Raw genomic sequence first — 24,140 nt, forward strand, 5'->3', positions numbered from 1 at the left:
AGTTTCAAGAGTTTTTGAGCACGTTAAGGCCCCCAAAAGTGCCCAAAAGGTAGTAATATAATAATAATAAAGAAGAAGAATAAATAATAATCCCATGGAAAACAATAGGGCCTTCGCCTTTTCAAGGCTTGGGCCCTAATAATAATAAATAATAATCCGAAGAAAAACAATAGGGCCTTCGCCTTTTCAAGGCTTGGGCCCTAATAATGAAGAATAATCCGAAGGAAAACAATAGGGCCTTCGCCTTTTCAAGGCTTGGGCCCTAATAACATTTTCACGTATGGCAATAAGACAGACAAAGCAAAACTGAATGTGACACAAACATATTTATATGTATAGTTTTATTCCTCCAAGTATGTGTTCCGTTATTGAATAAATATCCATGTTCTTGGACATACTACTCCTGGTCACATGCTCTCTGTGTTTGGTAAACAGACATATCAAATTACACTTCCTAGAAATACTCGAGTGCCCTCACTACATGCCTTTCTCTTTCTTTTTCTTCTTCTCTTTCTCTCACTTATAATTAAAAGCACATTCCCCGTTTTATTTCATTTCAGAAATTGCAGTTAACAAATGTAAATCCATAATGAAGTTCATAATTCTCAGTACTCATACAAACATATATGACACATGTACATGTAAACAAACGTACATGGCCATGTGCACATCATGTACCGCATGCAGGTGGAGACATGCTGGTTTAAAATGCATTCCCTCACTCTATCACAACTATTTAGGGAACTTCATCCATGTTGTGTAACACTCTTTTTTGTTTTGTGGTAAATAAGGTGTCCAAATGTTTTATGTGTGGCAGAGCATGGCTCAACAGCACAGGCCTGCTGCCCTGAGGTCAACAACTCAAAAAGGGGGTCGCTATCTGTCTTGCGTGCCATCAGTTTAGGTTCATAAAACAATATACAGGAAATACTGGTCTTTGCTGTCAATCATAATTTAGCTTAATTTCTGAAGTACTTTAGCAGCTGTTAGAAGAAAAAAGAGCAGTTATTTCATTTTTGAAGTGTGACCCAAATATCTGAGACCATTTTGAAAGTGGGTTTTATTGGATTTTGACTTCAAAATAAATAACTTTTTAGGGTTTTAAAAAGTTAATTATTAGTTAAAATTAATCAGAAATATACTTCTAGGTCGCCAGTCTAATAAGTAACTGTGTGACATTGAGCATGTAAACTGCTTTGTACAGAAGGTGTAGGTGTAGTACAGAATCGTAGTTTTTGTAACTCCTTACCTCACAGCACATCCAATACAAGTCAATGGAGTTGGACAAAAACTACGATAAAACCTGTTGGAAAGCATCTTTTGCAGCGATTTTTGTGTGAGCATATCAGTGAACACCCCTGACCACTCGGTGAGTTTCACATCTTTGCAAACGAAAGAAACCGAAAATTCTCGGGCCAGCAGCATGTGTCCAAATTTCAATCTTAACCGTTCTATTTCATCAGAAACGATCTGAAAACAGGGCTTTAAGTGTAAAATACCGAACTTGTCCTTTAAGATGATTTGTTAAAAAAAAATCTATAATCATATATTAATAATACTAAAATATATTTAATAACTTTTTTTGCATTAGAAAAATGTACAATAGAAACACTTCACTTTTGGGTCTTCACTTTAGTGATTAACTAGTTTAATATAAGCCAGGGGAAATTGTCATATCTATTGATCTAAAGATGTCAGTCTTGGGCAATATCCATCAATATCCTGCATGGTGTTTCGAATTATCTCTGAATTAACAGAACTATAAGCTCTGGGTATTAATTAACCTCATCTCGCTGCAAATCACAGTGGTTTCTAGTGCCTCCTTATCACTAAGAAAGAATTTGTGTGCGGCATTTGACAAGACGGAGAGACAAAGGGTAATGGCCATATCAATATAAGCAGCCCCTTTATCAGTGTGTTGAAGGCTAAAAGTTGCTGACATTTGACAATCAACTGGAGTTTAAACTCTGTTCTGTCTGTCTGTCCAGCAATGATCTTCCTCTGCTTTTTCTTCTTAGTCTCTTTAGTTTGTATGTTTCAGTCTGAAATGTTGCTCACAATCTTTTTTTCTTTTCTTTACTGGTCGTCATTCCCCAGCCCTCTTCTCCCTCCACACATTATAACTTGTAGTTTTGTGCCCTTGAGCATTTTTCATTCATTAATCAAACTGATAAGACAGAAAAGTCTCCATCAAAATGGGTGTATGCTCCTTCTTCCTCGGGCTTTGTGCTGAACGTGCCACTCACTCATGTGGATTTGACATGGTTATCGGTCCACTGTCTCGCTGATTAAAAGGAGGAGATTGGGTCAGTCCAGATGAGATTAGTGCATTCACACACACATTCACACAGTTTATACAGACAAGTTCACACAATTTCTGAATGCTTTTAGACAACACCATTAACTACTTTCAGATGGTTCATAAAATATTTTTCTACTTTGATGGCAGGTATAATTTATGGGAAAAGCATTAAAGTGATGCATGCCATTTATTTAATTTGTCTTCTGTGTTTTTCGTCACCCCATTTGCAAATAGTTTAAAAACAAATATTCGTTTTAGCTTAAAACAAGAAGGAAACATGACATAATTTCAGTTAGAAACAATACTGTTGTGAAAACAACTCTCCTCGTCACATTCATTGAGCTTCATTGCATGAATTAGAGATGAAGAGATACGGGTATCTGTATCAATCTTAAAGAACGAATGTTGATCATGTCAAATGAATTCCATCTCATTATCAAAACAAATGTCATATTGATTGACCTGTGCTGTGAAAGCTGCTTTGAGCTGCACCGGTGCACTACACAGCTGACCGGTGTTTATATGATGCTATTTAACGGTTGAGTTTGACCCAATGCCCTGCTTCCTCTCACGGAGCAAATGAAAGAGAAAAGAGACCATCATGAGGGCCACGTGTGGCTCTGTGTACACGTGTGTGTGTGAAGCTGTGAGTGTGTGCGTGTATGAGAGCCATTAAGATATCAAGCAAAAGCCCATCTATGACAGCACAGCTGTGCCAACACAGACCTAGTGTCTTCTTGTCCACTTTGATTCACACAATAATGAATGATGAGTTACACTGGCAAAAACGTCCCATTTACCTCAACTGCTCTTGTTTTTTTCTGTCAATATTATCTCTTGATTGCTTTCATGAGAATTAAGAAAATGTATGACCACTGTCACACTCTGTATATATTTCAAAGAAATGCACTTTGACCAACTAAGACAATTAATATACAGGACTAAAATGTTGGTTTCTTTATGGATGCTGTAGACAGTGTCTAAGCTGAAAACATCGTCTTCATTGGTAGATAATAAGGCAACAAGAGACATCCTGTTATTAGGTGTCTGGCCGATTTTAAATGTATTTAGTTTTTTTATTTTATGACTCGTTTTCTGTTGAGAAATAAGCATTGTAATCACTAAATATTTGCTTGCTTATGTATTAAGCTGACATGAATTTGCTAGATGATCATAAGACATGACATTGAGGCCTGTCTAAAACTGGTTTCCTTAGAAGGTACAGTACGTTCATAAACAAATATCTGCCTTAATTATTAACTGACAGGGTCGGGCACATTAGTTGTACCAACCCTAAGTTTGTGACAATGAATGCAGTCCTTTCATTGAAAAGAGGACATGAAGATGGTATAGTGTTGGCTTGATTTATCATTCATATACACATGCACTCTGGCAGGCACACAGCCTTTATATGCAATTATAGCCAGTGTGTGAATTAAGTGATTTTTGGGGTTGACTGTTTAAATAGAATATTTTTATTAATTATCTATCCATTCTCCAAACTGCGTATCCATGGGGTTTTATAGGCCTATACAGGTTATATTATTCTAAGTTGTTTTTAAAATATATTATTCATGTTATTAATTTATTAATACACATAAATTGTGTGTGTTTTCATGTTTTATGGGAACTTTCTATAGACATAATGATTTTGATGAACTGTATATTCTATCTAAAACTTTCTGCATTAGCTATTATTTTTAAGCTGTTTTCCCTCACGGAGAACAAAAAGTCCCCACAAGGATTCTAGATATTGCCATCTTTGTGGGGAAATTTTGTCCCCATAATTTAGGGTTTACCAGGACACACGTCACACACACATATAAATATAATAATTTTTTTGTTACTTTTTGTGTGAATACGTGTAATGTTTTGCAGACATTTGTTTCAGATGTAGGCTACTGCGCTCATGCGGTTGCTATGGTTACATGTCCAGGCGAACGCGACTTGATCTAGGGCCTGTTTTTTGGCAGGTGGTGAAAGTACGGGCTCTTACTAACTTCTGTAATTACTAAAACGTTTGAAAACCGTGTTGAAACGTGTACATATACTAAAAGAGCATTTGTAAAAAAAAAAATGTTTACATGTGAGAAAGCAGTAACGTTAGCCTATAATTGTGTAATATTTTTTTTAAGCACTGATGTTTACAATGAAGCGATAGGGTAACGTAACAAAGAAATCATATTCAGGTTCAGGAAGTCCATATTCCTTACCGTGCTACACAGCTTGTCGGGGGTTTATGTGCAGGGTAGACCTAAAAAACAAGATCTGTGACGCGACGGGGGGAAGGGGAAGGGGAGGAGGTGCGACGGTAGGCTACTTATGGAGGCGGTTTGACATATGGAGTAAATACTACAGGCTGAGGAGGCGCTTGGACAGCTGGTGCTTTGGACATCGCTGGAGACGCGAAGGCTTCCCAGCGCGCCGACACTCATCTACCTAAAGCCGTTTACCAAGAGTCCATGTCAAAACGATGCACTTGTAGTCTACTGAACGAGGAAGCAACCGGCATTTTATAGGTAACGTACAGGAAATAAAAGGAGAAAACTGAATTGGTTTTCGGCCTGTCTGCCGCGGGTTTTTTTAAACGACAAATTAAACCCTGGACAAGCTTCATCACGGACGCAACAAACGGACACATAATAGTTGCGATTGGAGTATTACTGTAGGTTTTGTTACGCCCGAATTCAGTGCTTTGTGCTCATTTTTTGACGCTCGGAAAGGAAATCTAACCGTTTTAATGACACTGACTGACAGTGCCTTCTTTTTGATTGTATTTTATAGACCTTCACTGCAGTAGCCCATCTTGCTCCTTGTTACTTTGCCACTACGCAATAAATCCTTGCACATGATTTCGAGCAATCTCAGGTAACGTTAGATAAGAAAGGATAGATAAAGTGATCATAGTAGCATATTTTGCTCGAGATAGTATTCAGGCTGTTAATGTCTATATTCGCTATCTGAGATCTGACAAGCGGTACACGTCAAGCGCTGCTCTCTAGCATCGAGGGCTGAACATCTCAATTACCAACATGACGGATGGACCGAGACAAAGAGGCAGCGCAGCCCCGAGCACCGGTGAGGATGGGGCAGCAGACGCCGGCAAAGCAGCGGGAGAGTCATCGGTGGCGTTGAAAAAGGAGATTGGTCTCGTCAGTGCCTGTGGCATTATTGTCGGTGAGTGTTAATATGTTTCTATGTATTGTCATGTGGGTGGATGTGTTTTAAACGGATGCATGGTCAGTCGTGCACGGTGCACAGCTTTATTGGATAATGCTGAAGGAGAGTCTCTCTCTCATACTAATCTGTGAAATGGAAAAAGAGGTCATTTAAATCAGGAAAAACTAAAATAGTTGAAAATATAGGCCTTCTTTATATGAAAATATTTCATTACTGTGGTAGTGTTCTGAAATGAGGAGACAGTCTTTTTTATGTTTACATCTATTCCAAAATAATAACTAAAGGCACAATTTAAACAATATATTTTATTTGTGAACTCATGTTCATCTGTTCTTTTTAATAATCAACTTATTTTCACCACTTTTGATCAAGCTCGGTAAACTAAACACTGATGATCACAGAGATGTAGCCTACCTTTCATTTCACCAAGCTGATTGCTCACTAAAATATCCCTACAGTCTTCAGGTTTTCAGTCCATTTCAAGTTTGATTTTGACATAAAGCGGTGTATCTAAATGGCTGAGTTGCTTTTTAATTCCCATTAAACGCCATAATTCTTTTCATTCAAACCAATTCGCAAACTTGCACGAAAACAAGAAGCTGGATTTATCGCACAAACCAATCATATAACCATATCCAATCATAGTATGGTGAAGGCAGTGCCTCCTCTCACCACAATTCATTCTCAATTACCTCCCTCCACCAAACCCACAACATGCTTTAGGGGGTCTGTTAAAACTCAATGGGCTCAGGGGAGGCAAGAGAGACGCGGAGACTCCTGTCCTGCTGTAACTTTAACTGGATGTCGCTGTTGGACAGTGTTGCTTTAGAAAAACGAGTGATTTATGCACTTTTTAATGTCACATAATGGTTTGTAATATTTGTGTTTTTGTAGCATTATTTTTTCATCCAATTTTTTTGAGGAGGCACTGCCTCCCTTGCCTCCTCGGAGGAAACGTCCCTGGTTATATACGCTTATGCCTGTTGTTCTGTTGATTAGTGGTCCAATAAGGTTATAATGTTGATTTTAGTGAGTGATAAACCAATAATAGTTTTGGCCTACACTGTAAAAAAAAATGTTGGATTAACTTAAAAAAGCAAGTTACCTTGTTGCCTTAAAATTTTGAGTTTGTTGTAATTTAAAATGTGAGTTAATACAATGAAGAATGGTTTAATAAACAGAAACTCAAAATAGTATGTTATCTTCACACATTAGTTATCGAAGTTGATTTGACAAAAGATAAAAAGTTGTGATAACATGAAAATATTTTTTTTACAGTGTATAGGCCTATTTAAGACGAGTAAGGGTTTATACAGATGAAACTTGAAAAATTTGAATATTGTGCAAAAGTTCATTTATTTCAGTAATTCAACTTAAAAGGTGAAACTAATATATTATATAGACTCATTAAATGCAAAGTGAGATATTTCAAACCTTTTATTGTTATAATTTTGATGATTATATGGCTTACAGCTATGAAAACTTTTTCACAATATTCTAATTTTGAATTTGGGGTTTTCATAAGCTGTAAGCCATAATCATCAAAATTATAACAAATTAAAGGCTTAAAATATCTCACTTTGCATGTAATGAGTCTATATAATATATTAGTTTCACCTTTTAAGTTGAATTACTGAAATAAATGACCTTTTGCATGATATTAAATTTTTTCCGAGTTTCACCTGTATACAATGTTGTTGTTGTTATAAGATATTCATACACATTATGTTTTAATTGTTGTAGTCTAAAGATGATTTAATTATTGTTGTCATGATAATGATCTGTAAAATATTCAATATTGTATAGGTCATATAAAACAATATTGATGATGTTTTATAGTTAAATATTTCATACAATTTAAGTATAACAAACAGATGTGCACAATCGCTTCATATAAAAGAACAATTATTTTACCTAAATATATACTAAATAATAACTATTTGAAAATAGAAAATGTGCATTATCCATTAACTAGGCTGTCAGCAGATTAGGAAACTGCATTAGTCCATTTTTTTGGTCTAGCAAACAAAAATGTGTCAGTCTAGCAAACTGCAAAACAGCCATGTGCTCCGTTTTTTTTTTTCACAATAGTTTAAAATGGCTATGCAAGAATAAAAAATGCACGTGCCTTGATCATGTTGAACTGGTGTACATTTCTGTATATTATTTTCACTTCTGGTTTTATAAAGAAAGAAATCAGGTCTTAAAGACTTAGAGTAGATAGCAGAGACGCTGCAAATATAAGAGGAAGTGAAGAGAGGAAACGTGACTTAACCTTTGTCCGTTTATTGAGTATGTCACAGGGTTTTCATTTATTGCTTCTGGCAGCATTAAGCTATAAAATTATATTTAATGTAATGATGAGAGTTAGGGGAAAGTAAAACACACCCAAGATAATCCCAGCCCACATTTTAACTACAGCTATGATAATCCTCTTCAGCAACCTTGATCAGGTCAGGTCACACATTCACATGCTCTCAGTTGGCTCACGTGAACATTATTATCAGGTGATAGTCGCTTCGGATCGCTCAAAGCTTTCCTCGAGCCTTTGTACTTCATTAGATTTATCAGAATACTTTAGGCTATTACTTCTGCCACTCTCATCTTTATCAACCCCTTTTCGGGAACCCTTCGTGAGCTTGAAATGAAGCATGGACCTGAACGTGAACTTTCTGTGGGGTTTTTTAACTCGTTTAGACCCATTTTTTTAAGTTGAATATTTGGATTATGGTGTCTGGTAATCAGTAGGGATTGTTCGAATGGAAACATGTGCCAGGAACCTAGTTTTAGTAGAGTAAAGGCTGACAGATCATCTGAATGTGCACTTAGAAGGAGATTGTGAGATGATGCAGTTAAAAAAAGTGCATTTTATATCTTTTGCTAAAAGCAAACTGGCCTCAGATGTTATCAAGTGATGTTTATGGATTGATTGAAGAACATCAAGCTGGCTACAAAGTATTTCAAAGTTTGATGTGAGACAGTATAGATGTAACCAGTTAGCAGCAGCCAGTTAATTACATTCCATTATTCTTTCACAGACGGGTTTTTGATCTGATACAGTCATAAAACTTGCGTGATTTGTTAATACTCCAGTAAGATGATTAAAATCCAAGTGAAAATGTATGATGTATTGATGTAGAACTGAAAACTGCAAGAGGTAAATAATATCTATAGACTAAACCAGTGTTTTATGGGTTTTTTGATGATCGTACAAAAGAAACATGTTCAACATTTAGCCTAAGTCTAGTAACCTTTGATCATGCAAAGAGGCTGGGCTGCATAACAGTTGATTTGATGAAAGGAGACATTGTTTTATGTAAATGGCTTGCTTCATTAACACAAACTCTGATTTATTTATGTGAATTTGTAAAAGGGAAACATCTGGCTATCAAGGCTACAGACCCACAGAAACAGTTTGATCAATGGAGGCATGAAAGAAAATCAATAGGACAGTTGAAAGAGATTCGCCTCAGCAAACATGTTAGCTATAGAGTAATAAATAGAAGTACAAGTGGATGTAATATCACTGTGCAATAAATGAGCCATGTCTTTGCACAATGACTGACATGCATATATGATAAGGTGATAGCAAAGAGTGAACTGACTTTGAGGTAAGTCAGTTCACTGCAGCCACTTTGGCACCACCCTGTGCAGCTGTATTCGATGTTGGCAATAGGTGCTATCTATCTACTTAAATGGGGATATACCTAAATCCTGAATAAAAGTGTGGTCACATTAACAAAATGTGATGGGCAAAAAAATCCATTGTCTATTGTCAATAGTGTAGCAATAAACACAGCTCAAAAAGTCACTTTTAAACCAAGCAGCTTTCTGTTTGCAACGAATGAACGAACTCGAGTTTTTCAACGTGAAGCCATTACGAATTCCTGTGGGAAAATATTTCGGCCCAATGCGAAATTGTGCAGATTGCGTGGATTCCTATTGAAATCACTGTATTTTGCCAGCAAAATTTAGCCAAACAACAGTAAATGTGATCGCATCTTAATGTGTAAATTCTGACAACAATCCTATCAAAAATGTTATTTTTTTATTTTAAATCACTCTACAAATGTGTTTTTATGGCTGGTTCAGCTAATGTGCAATGCAGTAAAAACAATTCCTTATTTTAAAAGCTAACTGGCACTTTGAATTGAAAGGCGGGACTTTTCTGTAGCATTTCCATCTATGTGTTTGACAAAGATTTGCACAGATTAGATCAATGTGTGTAGATTGACAAACTAGAATGTTAAATCAGGGATTTCTGCTGTGTTGCCTGTGATGTTTGTGCTGCGAACACACAAAAGGGAAGCAAGAGGATGCAGTATGAAAAGGAAATCCATCTGGATTTTTTCCTCTGTAGTCAGCAAGACCTCTGTGTACAACTGTGCACAATAATCTATCAGGATCTTACAACGTAATACCTGTTGATGTTCATAATTCCCTGCTGGTTTCCTTATAGTCAATTAATACACAAGCTGGCTGGAACCAGATCAATCCCTGCATGCTTTGGCAATAGTAAAAGATACCTTTGATTGTATAAAGTTGTGTAACTTGTACTTTGAGGTCATGGCACATGCTGAAGTTTGTGATTATCATATCTTTTCTTGACAGGGCTTTTTCAAAGCAGAGATTTAGGGAGAGAAGTGAAGTGGGAGAACAGCCAAAGACATAAGATGAATGCTCAGCTGTCATCAGATTAGTCTGATTACTTGTTTAAAGTGGCAATGTTGAACAGACATTTGTATCCAAAGTGATTCACAGAACATAATTGCAGTTACAATCCGACAGGAAAAACTGGACTAGTTGACTTACTGATGGGAACGGATGTAGAATTGTGCAGAAACTGGGCAGTATACAGTAAGATCACATACTAGTTCAGCACTTTCTGCTTCAGAAAGCCTTTAACCTTTGTCCAGTTTGCCTAAATCACATCCATGGAGCAGCCTTGATCCAGCTTTGTTAGATTTGACATCCCTCTGGGTTTTTGAGATCTTCACAGGGCTTTGATGGAAAAACACTTTTTGTAGTAAAGTGGTGTGTGTGTGTAAATTAGGTCTTCTGTGAGATCTATGGTTGTTTTATTGTAAATATTGTGGTTTACAAGTTATGGATGGGTTCGTTGGTATTGTGTGAATTAATGGGGACATGACCTAATACGTGTGCTAAAATCGACCATGGTTACAAATAATTGCAACAATGGCTTAGATAAGTACAATTAGATTTGAGAAAAGTTCACACCTGATTTTATATTTTTGTATTGAATGCAATGAAATTCAGACATTTTACATGTGTAACATAAATGTCCAAATACTTTTTTGGGGCCAATATGTGAATCACAAACACTCAATAGCCTATCACACAGTGATGGTGAACTATACTGCACTAAGTGCACACATGGCAAATACACACTTCCCCATATATTTGCTGTGTGTACTCACTCCATTAGTCACGCTGAATACTAACTCAGCAGCAAATGTGAATTGCTCTCACCACCTGCTTTCTCTCTCTCTTGGTTCTCCCTTCTTCTTTCTCTGCCACACTGACATTTTAATTTCCGTTTGATTCATACACTGTCCTGCTTTTTCTTTTTCTATATCGACATTTTTCTCTTTGCCACTGTCATAAGTCTCGCTGATCTCTATATCTCCTGTCATCACACTGTCATCTCATCATGCTTTCATATGTCTTTTAGGGATACTGTACATAAAATGTAGGAAAGCACCATATTTTGCCATTTATTTTTGTATTTAATAGTATCTGCCATTATTGGATATTTATCAGTCAAAATTGGAAATCTATCCACCTTATTTGTGCTTGTAATTACAAACACACTGGTTTGCAGCGCAAATAGTTTTACCATTTACTGCACTTTCTTATTATTCTAGCTATTTACCTATAGCAGCTAATTAATCAGAAGTCTCACACATTCACAGATAGCTTACTTCTGCATTGCAAAACAAAGTTGATATATTTCTGTCTATTTTAAACAATTTGGATAGATGAAGACATTATCTTGCTGTGTGCACATAATGATAGTTTTTAGTATGTATTACACATTTTTTTTTACAAAGTAGTAGCCTATATATTTATAATCTTAACGCGAAAATAGTTATCGCCTATAGAGATATCGGCTAAAATTTCAAAATGTGTATCCCTAATGCATTTCTGACCAATCTAAAATCTCTTTGAATCCTTTACTCAGGATAAAGTCTGTTTCATTAATTTCATTTTAAATTGGAGCACTTTAGTAGATTCATTCAGACATTGATTGAAGGCTTATATGATGCGTTGGTGTGACAGCTCCACCTTTCACACACAATCCTTCTCTTTTTCTGACTTGCTTTCTACATTAATTCACAATTCTAATACCCAACCTCTGTTTCCTCTTTTGCAGGTAACATCATCGGCTCTGGAATCTTTGTCAGTCCAAAGGGTGTTTTGGAAAATGCCAGTTCAGTGGGCCTGGCTCTCATCGTATGGATCGTCACAGGCGTTATAACAGCGATTGGAGCACTCTGCTACGCTGAGCTGGGCGTCACAATCCCCAAATCTGGAGGCGACTACTCTTATGTCAAGGACATCTTCGGAGGACTGGCAGGGTGAGGTTTTCAGCCACACATTGGTTTTAATAATACTTCCAGAGAACAGACTGCTTATCAATCAAAGTCCATATTATTTCTAAAAGTAGATGAATTCATTATTGGTAATGCAGAACTAGTGAACTATTTAGTGTGATAGGATGTTTTAACATGAATGTATCTCTGTTCCTGTAAGTCGGCGATTCGGCAAACCTGAAGAAAATAATGGAATAACAACATTTCTTGCTCCACAGGAATCCTGTAATTTTTCTGTCAAACACTGAAAACTAAAACACATGTAATCTCATGTCAACACCATATAACAGTTTACTGTGACAGTAAACACCATTACCCTTCATTATGTGGTAATTAGCTTGTGAAAGGGGCTAGCATTGTTGCTGTCTGGTGAAGTAGTTGTAGCTGTGATTTAGCATTTCTTAATCCACTAATAGGCACTCAGCGGTCAATCAAATCTTTTAGCATTGGCTTTGCTTACATGCCCAACAACCTTTGCTTAGCACAGTGACTGCTTTAATGAATAATACTGCCAGAGGACAACCATTAGCTGGTCATTCCCTCGTGCCTCTATCTCACTCCAAACAAATGATGGCAATAAATGATCTTGTATACACAAATTGAGTCCATCCTTAGAAGAAAGACTGTTATGCAATTCGTATCACTAGCTAAAAATAACTATGGTATTAACATAATACTTTGTTTTTGGAGTTGAAAAATACCACTGAATTACCATCTATTGAGTACTTTTTGTTGGAAGCATTATAACTTTTTTGAACGTTTATATGCTACAGGTTTCTGCGGTTGTGGATTGCTGTGTTGGTGATCTATCCCACTAACCAGGCAGTTATCGCCCTTACCTTCTCTAACTACGTCCTGCAGCCTCTGTTCCCCACCTGCTTCCCCCCAGAGAGTGGTCTGCGTCTGCTCGCTGCCATCTGCTTGTGTGAGTACCTGAAGGAAAAACAGAGATATTGTCTTATCATTTAGGGATTGTTGCTACTGACATGCATATTTAGATGATCATTGATATTGTTATAAGTCCTCCCTATATATATGCCAGACCAAAAAAAAAGTCGCAGACACGTGATGGTCATGTTCCAGGATGACAAGATCTTGTATTGACAATACAAGAGTTGAGTACTCTGTAAAGTCTCCTCCAGCACATCCCAAAGATTTCCAATGAATTTAAGGTCTGGATTCAGAGGTGCCAATTCATGTGTGAAAATGATTCTTCATGTGTCTTCCTAAAATGGTTGTAAGAAATGAAAAGCTACACACTCCATCAAGGGTTAGAAGAACTGTTGCCAAACATATAACATGCCGGAAACATTATAATCACTGCAATAATGATCCAGTCATTGAGTCTTAAGCACTTGCCCATTTAAATCCAAACAGTGACTATTTTTGACCAGGCAGTGTATTTATAAAAAAAAAAAAAAAAAAAAATTAAATGTATATATAGGGACTGTGAGAGAATGGTAAAAAAAAGAGAAATGGTTAAGATAGCAAAAAGAAGGGAAGGAAAGTGAGAGCGGTTAACTTGTGGAGGCTAAACCATTATCATATGTAAGAGAAGATGTGGTATGGACTGACACGAAAATATTTTAAGGTTATCTGAATATTTTGAACACTCATAAGATGCATTTTTTAATTTACATTTTACATACATTGTAGACTGTTTTATGTTGTTTACCTCACAGATGCTATATAACAACTTACACAATCACTATTTCCACATCTGCTTGTGATTCACTTCTGAACACTTGTATATTTTAGTCATTTTTCTCTGCACACGCACAAATTGTAGCTGGGAATGGATACTTCATTACAGCCTCTTATGTTTGACCATAAGGGCAAATCACGCTCAAGTGAAAGAACCTTGAAGGCCAGATCTAGAGAGACAGTGTTTTGGGACTGATGTGTGATTGAAGTGATTGACATACCCTGGGAGAGGGAACAGAAAGGTTGTGGGAAAATGTGCGGAGGATAGAAAAGGATGAAGGTAAAAAGAGAGAGGGATATGTGAAGATGGATGGAATGATGTTTTTCATGGCGTCAAGAAGCCTTGAGCGTGGGCTTTCTGCAAACTTCACGCTGGAGCTACAAATACTGCAAGCTGTATGTAGACAGGCAAACAACAGAGACCCTAAGAAAAAAGCGAGAGGTCAAGAAGAGAAGATATTAGGTGATGATATCTCACCTTGTTTTGATATTGCAACTGTAAAGTTTCAATTTAAATCCAACCTTAATTGTTTAATAATTATATATATATTAATAATATTTAATAATCTTTTTATTTTTATGGAAATCCGACCCAGAATTAGCTACTTAACTGTACCAGTATTAGCTCTTTGTCCATTTCGCAGGGTAACAGAGCTGAGCCAGCATTCATTGTGTGCTTTTAATACTCTAAATAGTGACTGTGTCTGTATCAAGACCAAAAAGCAAAATGTTCTGATTAGCTGAAGTTGAAGGTTGTTTTTTTAACTGAACAGATGTTCTCAAGCAGCTCTAAAGCTTTTTTTTTTTTTTTTTTTTTTTTTTTTGCTTCTTCTTTAGCTTTGCTTTTGTTTTGTTTAGAGATCCGCAGGAAGTAAGTGAAAGGGCAAAAGTGGACACTATGGCACAGTTTTACACGATGTCCCTGTTCTTGTACTCAACTCTTTTGTGCCCTTTATGTCTTTTCTTCTAAAACCACTACTGCAATTCTGAGAAGTTTGTTTGTAAGTGTGTGCATGGTCCTGTTTCAGAACCTAATTTGTTGCCTCAGTAGGCAGCATTTTAAGGGAACACAGTAACACGAACACTATTCCAAACGGTTGTCAGAATAACTGCTGCCATTTAAGAGACCTTCTCATGAGAAAAATCAGAGTCCCAAATTGCGTACTATACACTGCACTTACTCTGTGCACTATGTACTCTACCGTCTACTGTTATTTGGTCATCCATTATCAGAGTCTGATAGCCCCTTATGCTACATTAGGAAAGCTACGACAGTTGATTGTATTAAGTGACCAACATTTCAAATTTTGTTTTTTTCTGTGATCTTCACGGTATTTTAAGCGCACTTTTTATTTTATTTTATTTTATGTGTAATCACACTAACACCATTTATACGAAAAAATTGCATAGAATAGTGCATGCATAGAAAGTATGCAAATTGGGACTTACTGTATTGTGAAAACTTAAAGAAAAAAATGATACGTGAGAAAATGGTTGATTATTAATATAATTATAATTTATAAAATTTTGTAAATTACTTAAGGTTAAATTTACTATTTTACCAAAAATTTTATGTGCTTAAGCTCATTTGAGTATCACATGTTTAGCTTAGCAACATGTGATAAGCTAATTTTTTTTTTAGTCGGCTATTTGTGCTTAAAGATTTATTCCATTTTAATGAATTATGCTGCCTATGCGAGCGCAAAACAGAATCCACCACGTTTTAGAACAAATCCCATGAGTATATTGTTTAACAGACTGTTGAATGTTAGAAAAAAAATGTTTTGCACATGATTCTACTTGCATAAAGTCTTAAGATATCAAGGGGATAAAATGGAAAGTTAAATGAGTAACTCAGACCTCTGTGTGCGGGACCGACACTTTAATCAGCTTATTGTAGTAAGATTCCTGTTGTCATAGACTGATAGGAATGTTTTCTGCATTCTTGCATTAGCATGGTGCACTATGTGAATTTCACTATCTGCTTACTTTTCCATTCCGAAGTAGTTTCATAAACACCATCCTCTAAGGCGTCCATTCCAGTCAGTTTCCCAGAATGCACTGCCCTTATCTCAAGACACGACTGGGCTCAGTTAGAAGCATGTCTTGCTCTGTACAGCGAGGCAGTGCCCTTTTTCTTAAACAGAGATAAGACATAAAGATTACACCTCCTCGCCCAAAGCCTTGTTGTGTTTGTTTTTTACTGCATTCTCTTCACATTATTTGACAGGGTATAAGTTTGCACTGTCAGACTATTTGTGTTGATTTCGCCACAAACAGTAATTACCATGGATTTTGTGTAACAAAATACTTTACCCCGACTAATATCACTTGACTTGCATTTAATTGTTGTGACTTGTGACTAGATGCTGCTGCACCTCTAAGTAATTTCATTCTAAACGAGTGCCAAGAACTCTCGTTGAGTTTGGCCACTGCACAACGACATTCTCAAATCACACCCAGTTCTCACTAGTTTTGTACGTAATTGCTCTTTTGTTTACCCGTCTGTTGAGGTGAGTGATTGTGATGTGCTGCTTGTCCACAAGAACACAAATAGTATTTGAATGAAACAGGATAAAACTGAACCCCGAAGTGCTCATCACGAGACGGCATTTTTGCATGTCTTGCATGTTCTCAAAAGTGCCAAGTCAAGACTCGAAGTTTACTTGCACGTCCCTCTGATTTTATGACCAAATATGTCTGTCACATGCCATCAGACAACAGTCTGCATGTGACTATGAGTGTTATTTAGCACATTGACTTTTTCAACATGCGTTTTCTAAGTTAAAATGTATATGAATGTATAAAAATATATGTTTCACATGCTCTAACTGGTTACAATGTTGTTATTTTTTTAATCTTGTAGCTTTTTGATGTTAATTTAAATAATTATCCAGTCTGTCAAATTATTTCTTAAAAGTACAAGTATTCTATGTAATCTTTCAAATCATGAGGTAAAAAAAATATATATATCACATGGCTGTCTATGCTTAAAAAAATTCCTGTAGCATTTTGCTGGGATTGCCACATTAGATTTGAAAATAGAATATGCATACGGAGTTGTTTTGAATAAAAACATCTGCCAGATCAATAAATATAAAGGCAAAATATCATATCCTATTATAATTGGTCTGTGCTGACTATTTTAACCTAATTTCAATCTGTTTCAGATGTTGCAGCGCATTCAAATGTTTTTATGTACTGAATAGGTTCACCTGAAGGCCTATTTCGAGACTGTCATTTGTGTGTCTGAAAGCATTATTTTATAATCCTTTGGCATACTAGACTGTTCAAACAGCAGGGAGCCATTAATCTCACTAATGGCTCGTATTGTGTGTAACCAGTCTTGTAACCTCAATGTCTGTGTGTTTCAGTGCTGCTGACTTGGGTGAATTGTGCCAGCGTGCGCTGGGCAACACGGGTACAGGATGTCTTCACTGCAGGGAAACTTCTGGCCCTCATTCTCATCATCATCATGGGTTTTGTACAAATCTGCAAGGGTAGGTACCATATGTCTATGTATGTGTGCGCATGCTATATATTATTGGTTATTCAAATAGGTCTGTGCTAAATAAAGCTGTGTGTGTGTCGGGGGGCTACATGCAGTGCTTGTTCTTGTCCATACATTTGTAGAAGTCTGCATGCGTGACTCCCCGTCCTCCTGGGCGCATTGCTTCATCTCTATTAGCTCCGTAAAATCTTCAGAAAAACTGAAAGCACAGCACTTCCCCTCTTTGCCTTGTTGTCTCAGCAGAAGTCACTGGGTTCAAACGCTTTAATAAAGAATAACACAGATAATGTAGTTTTCACAGCTGCTGCGTCAGAGAGGATTAAATAATGATCACACTGCCGACGGCCTGTTAGCTCAGACACTGACCTGATAATATGAGAGTGACAGATGTGATTCCATCATGCAGAAGATTTAAAAAAGACTGGATTTGGGTTTGTTGGCATTGGCTGCTCTTTAATGTGGGGTCTTCAGGGTCATTTATGCTCTCAAAGAGTTTACAGAGAACATGTGACCCAAAGACCTGACCCTTGAATTGTGGTATTAATACTATGGCTTAGGGAGCAAAAAGATTGTAGGTTCAGGAAATCCAGTCAAAACCAGTTTACGGTGGTAGTTGTATTTTGGAACATGGTAGCTGGTCTCTTAACTGGTTCAGGCTGCCTTTGGTGGATTACTAGCTGGTGGGAATCTCCCAAAGATTGTAGCCATTTGGATCTAATGCCCCTTGCTAAAAAAATCAGGTCACAGTATTGTTGTCCAAGATGGTTACCTACCAGTGTCACAAGGTTTCTACCAACTCAATCCAGCTGGGTTTAGCTGTATTTTCTTAAACTTACTACTGTTTGTTATTAAGATCACAATGCCATTTTGGTCCTTGACCAGGGAACTTGACCATCAGTTGCTCAAGAGGAGCTGTGTTCGCCATTACTCTACTTTAAGCTGTTTTGAGTGAAAGCGTTTGCTAATGGTTAACTAACTAGCTAATAAACAAGAGGCATTTTATAACAATTTTCCCTCTGATGTTTGATAACTATTGTACACTTTTTTTTTCCTTCTCCAGGCGAGTATTACTGGTTGGAGCCGGCCAATGCTTTCGAGCCGTTTCAAGACTATGATGTTGGTCTGATTGCTCTGGCATTTCTACAGGGGTCCTTCGCCTACGGTGGCTGGAATTTCCTCAATTATGTCACAGAGGAACTCGTCGACCCCTATGTGTAAGCCAATTCTCATCTAAAGAGCTCACAGTAATTCAATTCTGTGTTCTTAGTATTTAATTAGTGTTATTGTTATAAGTGTAAATTAGATATACATGTGTAATATCCTGCAAAAAACCCCACAGAGGATTAATAGTCCGAATGGTCTGCAATATATCAAACTGCACAAGTTTAAAGCGCCAAAAGAATCACTGTATAATTTTACACAATGCTTTGAGGAGGCAACTGGAATCTGCCTCAGACTGACTGAAAAGTAGTGTATGTACTGTAGTTGGTTGGCTAAAATAATGCAATGTACTACTTCTGACTGAACACTTATTTCCCTCTTTCTTGTTTTTATATTTTTCCATACAGAAACCTCCCCCGTGCTATCTTCATCTCCATTCCCCTCGTGACTTTTGTGTACGTTTTTGCTAACATTGCCTACGTCACTGCCATGAGCCCTCAGGAGCTGCTGGCTTCTAATGCTGTAGCTGTGGTGAGTGCCCATACACAGCAGTCAGACATTTCAGGACTGCAAACAGACTGGTTTGCTTCATGCAGGAGATTCTTTGACATATCTAACCAAGTATCAATATTTAAAGTTCTTTAAATGATACTTGTATTGAGCTCTTGATGCCTGCCTGTGTACCATTCAAATAGATATATCAGACTCCAGAATCTTCTGCATTCAATATATAATATATTATATACAGATATTATGGACATGATAATGCATGTTTTCAATCAACGTCCTCTTTTCCTCTGCTTTCTCTCCTTCACCACTCTGTTGCTCTCTCCCAGACGTTTGGTGAGAAGCTGCTGGGAGTGATGTCATGGATCATGCCCATCTCTGTGGCCTTGTCCACATTTGGGGGGGTCAACGGCTCCCTCTTCACCTCCTCTCGGTCAGTCCCTCCCTTCATCCATCCATCCATCCATCATTTATACACAAGACTCATCTATCTATCTATCCGTCGTTCTATCTATCTACCTATCTTTCTATCTATCGTTCGTTCATTCGTTCGTTTGTTCGTTGTATAGTTCTGTCTATCGCTCTGTCTGTATCTTCCCATATTCCCCTCTACTGAATATATTGGCATTGTGAATAACAGTATTGCTGGATTGTCCTCATGTTGTTTAGGTTGTTCTTCGCGGGTGCACGTGAAGGCCATCTCCCTAGTCTGCTGGCTATGATTCATGTGAAGCGCTGCACCCCAATTCCAGCTCTGCTCTTCACTGTGAGTATCATATATACAGTATACTGTATATACCTCTCTCTCCCTTTAAGTGCGTCTTTATAACTCACTGTCACATTTGTTGCACATCGTTTAATTCCGCTGGACAGTTGCTGAATTTAAGACTGACTTGTTCTTTTGTTGATTTTATGGCCTGCATTCTTCCGTAGTCCCAGTATGAATGGTCTTTATGATAATGTGATATGATATCAGACAGTTCTTATAGATATGCCAAAAATCTCTCTCTTGCTTTCTCGCAGTGCATCTCAACAATTCTGATGCTGTGCACCAGTGACATGTACACACTCATAAACTATGTGGGTTTCATCAACTACCTCTTCTATGGTGTCACTGTTGCCGGGCAGATTGTGCTTCGGATTAAACAACCAGATATGCACCGGCCAATTAAAGTAAGTCCCAAGAATTACTGAAACCCAGTGTTACATTTTATGTTATGTTGAACAGAAGTATTTTATGCTAATTTTGAATTTAATTGTTAAAAAACATTACCATACAGTATGAAAACAAAATCAATGATCTCGGTAGTTGTTGACTTTTTACTGGTAACTTGCCATCTGTTATATATCCAGCATTCTGTTCAGCAAATGTATTTATATTTTGCTATAACCTTTGAATCATGATGTGCTTGTCCAGTTCTTGGTACTCCCTACATACCTCCCATATAAGCTGAAAACTTGAGATACATTTTTACTTCTGTCTGCTAACCTTACTTCTCCAACTCACAGATCAGTCTGGTGTGGCCTGTCATCTACCTGCTGTTCTGGGCCTTCCTGCTGATCTTCTCTCTGTACTCGGAGCCTGTGGTGTGTGGCATTGGCTTGGCCATCATGCTTACTGGTGTCCCTGTCTATTTCTTGGGCGTGTACTGGGAAAACAAGCCCCAGTGTTTCAATACATTTGTTGGTAAGTGGAATAAAGTTCACATATATGTGGGGCTTAATGATGACATCACTTCTCTGTATTAGGTCTGAAAGAGACCATGTATCTCGCACTGTAGGGCGGGGAACAAATTGTTTTGTTATATTATATTTACACTACTAATCAAAAGTTTGGTAAATAAATGAATACTTTTATTCAGCAAGGATGTATTAAATTGATTAAAAGTGACACTTTTCAAAAAACACTTTGGCTTGGTGAGCATAAGATTCTTCTTTCAGAAAGACCCCTTAAATTAAATGATTCTCTTTATGTTCTCAGACAAGATGACATACCTGGGTCAGAAGTTTTGTGTAGTGGTCTACCCAATGGAGGACAAGAAGAAAAACGAAGAGTCTGGAGATGAGATCGAAATGAAGGAACAGTCGGTTCCACTGTCAGCAGAAGATGTGGAGACGCCGAAATCAGCTGACTGCTAAACGGACACATGGAGAAACACTCATTCTCTCACATACGTGAGACTTATTCAGATTGACACTGGAAATCAAACTCTAATTTTTTTTCACATACCACTATATTTAGCCTTTTCATAAAGAGGGGGTTGCACTGGAGTGCAAGTGGCTAAGCTCAGCAGAGAGAAATGAACAAAGACTAGCTGCTCCACAGGTCATGTGGTTCTGCTGTAGTGGTCTTAGAAAAAGTTCTACATTCTTTCTAGTTGCTAGTCTCTCAGCAGCCGCTTTCTACTCCATCGACTGTGCAAAAGAATTACAACACTAAAATGAGAGCTTACATAAAGCCCTAAAGGGTCTGCATTTTTTTTTTTAAAGAACTTTTCTGAAACATTCTTTTCTATGAGAAACACAGGGAATTAGAATTCCATTCTGTAAATTACAGTTTATGATAAAAATGCCAATCTACATCATGGCTTACCCTGATATGGCAGGGTTTGTTTTATTTATTTATTTATTACTGAGTACATTCTAATGTTCTAATTCTTACCCCCCCCCCCCCCCCCCCCTCTTTATTTTAATTTTTTCAGTTCAGGTTTCTGTCATAACACTCCAAGCAGAAAAGTGTTTTTTATAAGCCAAAGCTGTATTTTAATTTGACATTTTCTCATTTCAAGTGTTTTTCATCACACCAAAACACTCTTTTTATATATATATATATATATTGGTATATTTGATTGTCTTATTCTAATCATATTTCTTTGTTATTATAAAATTATTATTATTCTTTTCTCTTTCCTAAAGGAAAGCTCTGGGACCTTTTTTTTTAATCATCATATTTTTAAGGCATATATTTAAGAACCAATTGTGGTGGTTCAGAGTAGTTTTCTTCCAGGTTACTCTGGTCCTGATACAATTCAAGCTCTTTTATTTGCCTTAACTTTTATGTAAACTGTATAAAGTTATATTTCGCTGTTAAAGAGTATTTTGCTTTCTGATATTTTTGAAGATAAAAAGTGTTCAATATAAACTTAAAGAGGCTATTGTGAAGTTAAGTGTTGCAAGAGTATATTCATTCTGTGTGGACTTAGATAATACGGCTCACGATGACATTGGATTTACAGCCACAGTCATAAATTCACTTTCACACAGTTTAATTATTACGAAAGTTTATATACAGGTGCAGATTCAAAATGGCAGATTGGTTTGGTTCTATGAAAAAAAAAAAAAAAAAATAGTGGCGCATAACTAGTGTTTGTGATGTAGCTGAAAGCCTGTGAGAATGTACTAGTTCTATACTTTTGGTCCTGTCATTTATTATATGAATATTCAAAAACTTGAAATCAGTTATGTCAGAAGAGCTTGTTAAATCAGTCATGTAATGCACAATATATCATAATTGTGTAGATGGACTGTAGATGTTAATGTAGGTGCAATACAAGGGACTAGAATCAATCGATCAAGCTAACAAATATATGATTTATTCATAGTCTGAATGATTACATTAATATACTAAATAATTAAACTACACACCAAAATGAAGCAAGCCTTAAAACTAATACATTTTCAAAAAAAAATTTTTTTAAATGTGTAAGTAAATGACTTATGCTCAGTTCAAGAATACATGATTAAAGTGTTCAGTATGTATATATGCCACTTGTCCATACAAACATACAAGGCTTTTTAGTGGTCACAGGGTCTGTTCTTTGTGCCTCTGTGTTGATGTCACACTTATTATACCCACTTGTGAAGACTATGGAAAGTGCCAATTGTTCTTTGTTGTATTTTTTTTTTTTTTTTTCAGATCTGTAATGTATAGGTGCTGTATAAAAAGCAATATAATATATATAGATCACATTGTAAGTCATAGCACATCCATTTTGCATGAGCTTAACCCCCCACATTCCTTAATGACTATAGTATCAAATCTATAACCTTCGCACTTACACAATAAACACTGCCTTTGTTTTTACTGTCCGGATCAAGCGGTGGCGATACCTGTCGTTATCATCAATGAATCTCAGACTGACTGCGTAAACTTTGATCATTGTATGTATCGAGCGTCTTTGGTTCTAGTAACGCTGCTCCTGAGCTGTGCCTCAGTATCCAGCACTGCCTGCTGTGTGATAAACACAAACACAATATATTTTATATGGAACATGCGACTTTGATTGTGCTGAAATATAAAGCTTTCCTGTCCACACACACGCATTCAATCATACATGAGAAACCAAAAGCCATGCAAAATGATTTCTGTTCATTTTCACGTATATTTGATTGTCACCATCAGTAACAAATGATTGATGTCAATATTTTGAATGTCCTTTTCACAACTAAATAAATCAACAAGAGAATGACTTTTATAGATTATATTAAGATATGTACAGTCTAAAATGATTTTTTTTTTTTTTTTTTTTTTTTTTTTAATCATCACGCTCAAATGGCCGCTTACACATAACTGGGGGTGAACGGTTTGTACCTGAGTCTTCTTGTTTACTGTAGGTTTTGTATTTGTTTGAACAGTCTGTATTAAAAGATGAATAAATCTAAATGCTGAACCAAGGAAGACTTGTGCTTTTCTAGGCTTAAAGAAAACCGCGCAGCACTGCCACCTACTGTATGAAGATTATGGTCACCTTGTTCAATAGTTTAAACGCTGTCACAGTTTGCTGGTGACGTATTGATTCACCATATGGTTTCATATTACAGTTTTTCTAAATCACTTTGGCTCATTATTATCTAAACTGTGCAATTATCACAATTTCATGTATGAAAAATGGAGTAACTCACCCAAAACATTTAATTTATGCTTCAAAAACCCAGTAATTGTGTGAGTAAATTGGCCAATGCCCCCAAAATGGAAAAAATGTTGTGTCATAAACTGGTCAAAATGTTTATATGTTTTTTGGCAGTCAACCCTGGAAATATTTGCCACTTTTGTCACAGCACTTTTTACATAGATTGTAAAAACAGGTAAAACAATTAGCCTACTAGAAAAAGTCAATACCGTAATACACAGCGGGGAAAAATGCCAATTTGTATGTACACA

At 36.7% G+C, this 24,140-nt stretch overlaps 1 protein-coding gene across 5 annotated transcripts in view; it reads left to right on the top strand.

Moving 5' to 3' along the window:
• Positions 1-23,645, top strand: part of slc7a8a (solute carrier family 7 member 8a) — a 61,161-nt gene extending 37,516 nt beyond the window's left edge. The window contains exons 2-13 of one of the 5 annotated variants that reach the window (XM_079598941.1): positions 5,087-5,170; positions 5,268-5,479; positions 11,877-12,081; positions 12,870-13,021; positions 17,175-17,300; positions 18,372-18,525; positions 18,880-19,003; positions 19,309-19,412; positions 19,649-19,745; positions 20,003-20,152; positions 20,489-20,666; positions 20,961-23,645. In XM_079598941.1, coding sequence (XP_079455067.1) covers positions 5,335-5,479; positions 11,877-12,081; positions 12,870-13,021; positions 17,175-17,300; positions 18,372-18,525; positions 18,880-19,003; positions 19,309-19,412; positions 19,649-19,745; positions 20,003-20,152; positions 20,489-20,666; positions 20,961-21,118 — 1,593 coding nt within the window. In that variant the 5' untranslated portion in view covers positions 5,087-5,170; positions 5,268-5,334 and the 3' untranslated portion in view covers positions 21,119-23,645. Of the gene's footprint in view, positions 1-4,185; positions 5,480-11,876; positions 12,082-12,869; positions 13,022-17,174; positions 17,301-18,371; positions 18,526-18,879; positions 19,004-19,308; positions 19,413-19,648; positions 19,746-20,002; positions 20,153-20,488; positions 20,667-20,960 lie in introns of those variants that run through there. The other 4 variants (XM_079598940.1, XM_079598939.1, XM_079598938.1 and 1 more) reach the window with 4 other exon arrangements.
• The last annotated feature ends 495 nt before the right edge of the window (positions 23,646-24,140 follow it).

Source organism: Phoxinus phoxinus, assembly GCF_949152265.1.
Source record: "Phoxinus phoxinus genome assembly, chromosome: 2".
NCBI lineage: Eukaryota > Metazoa > Chordata > Actinopteri > Cypriniformes > Leuciscidae > Phoxinus > Phoxinus phoxinus.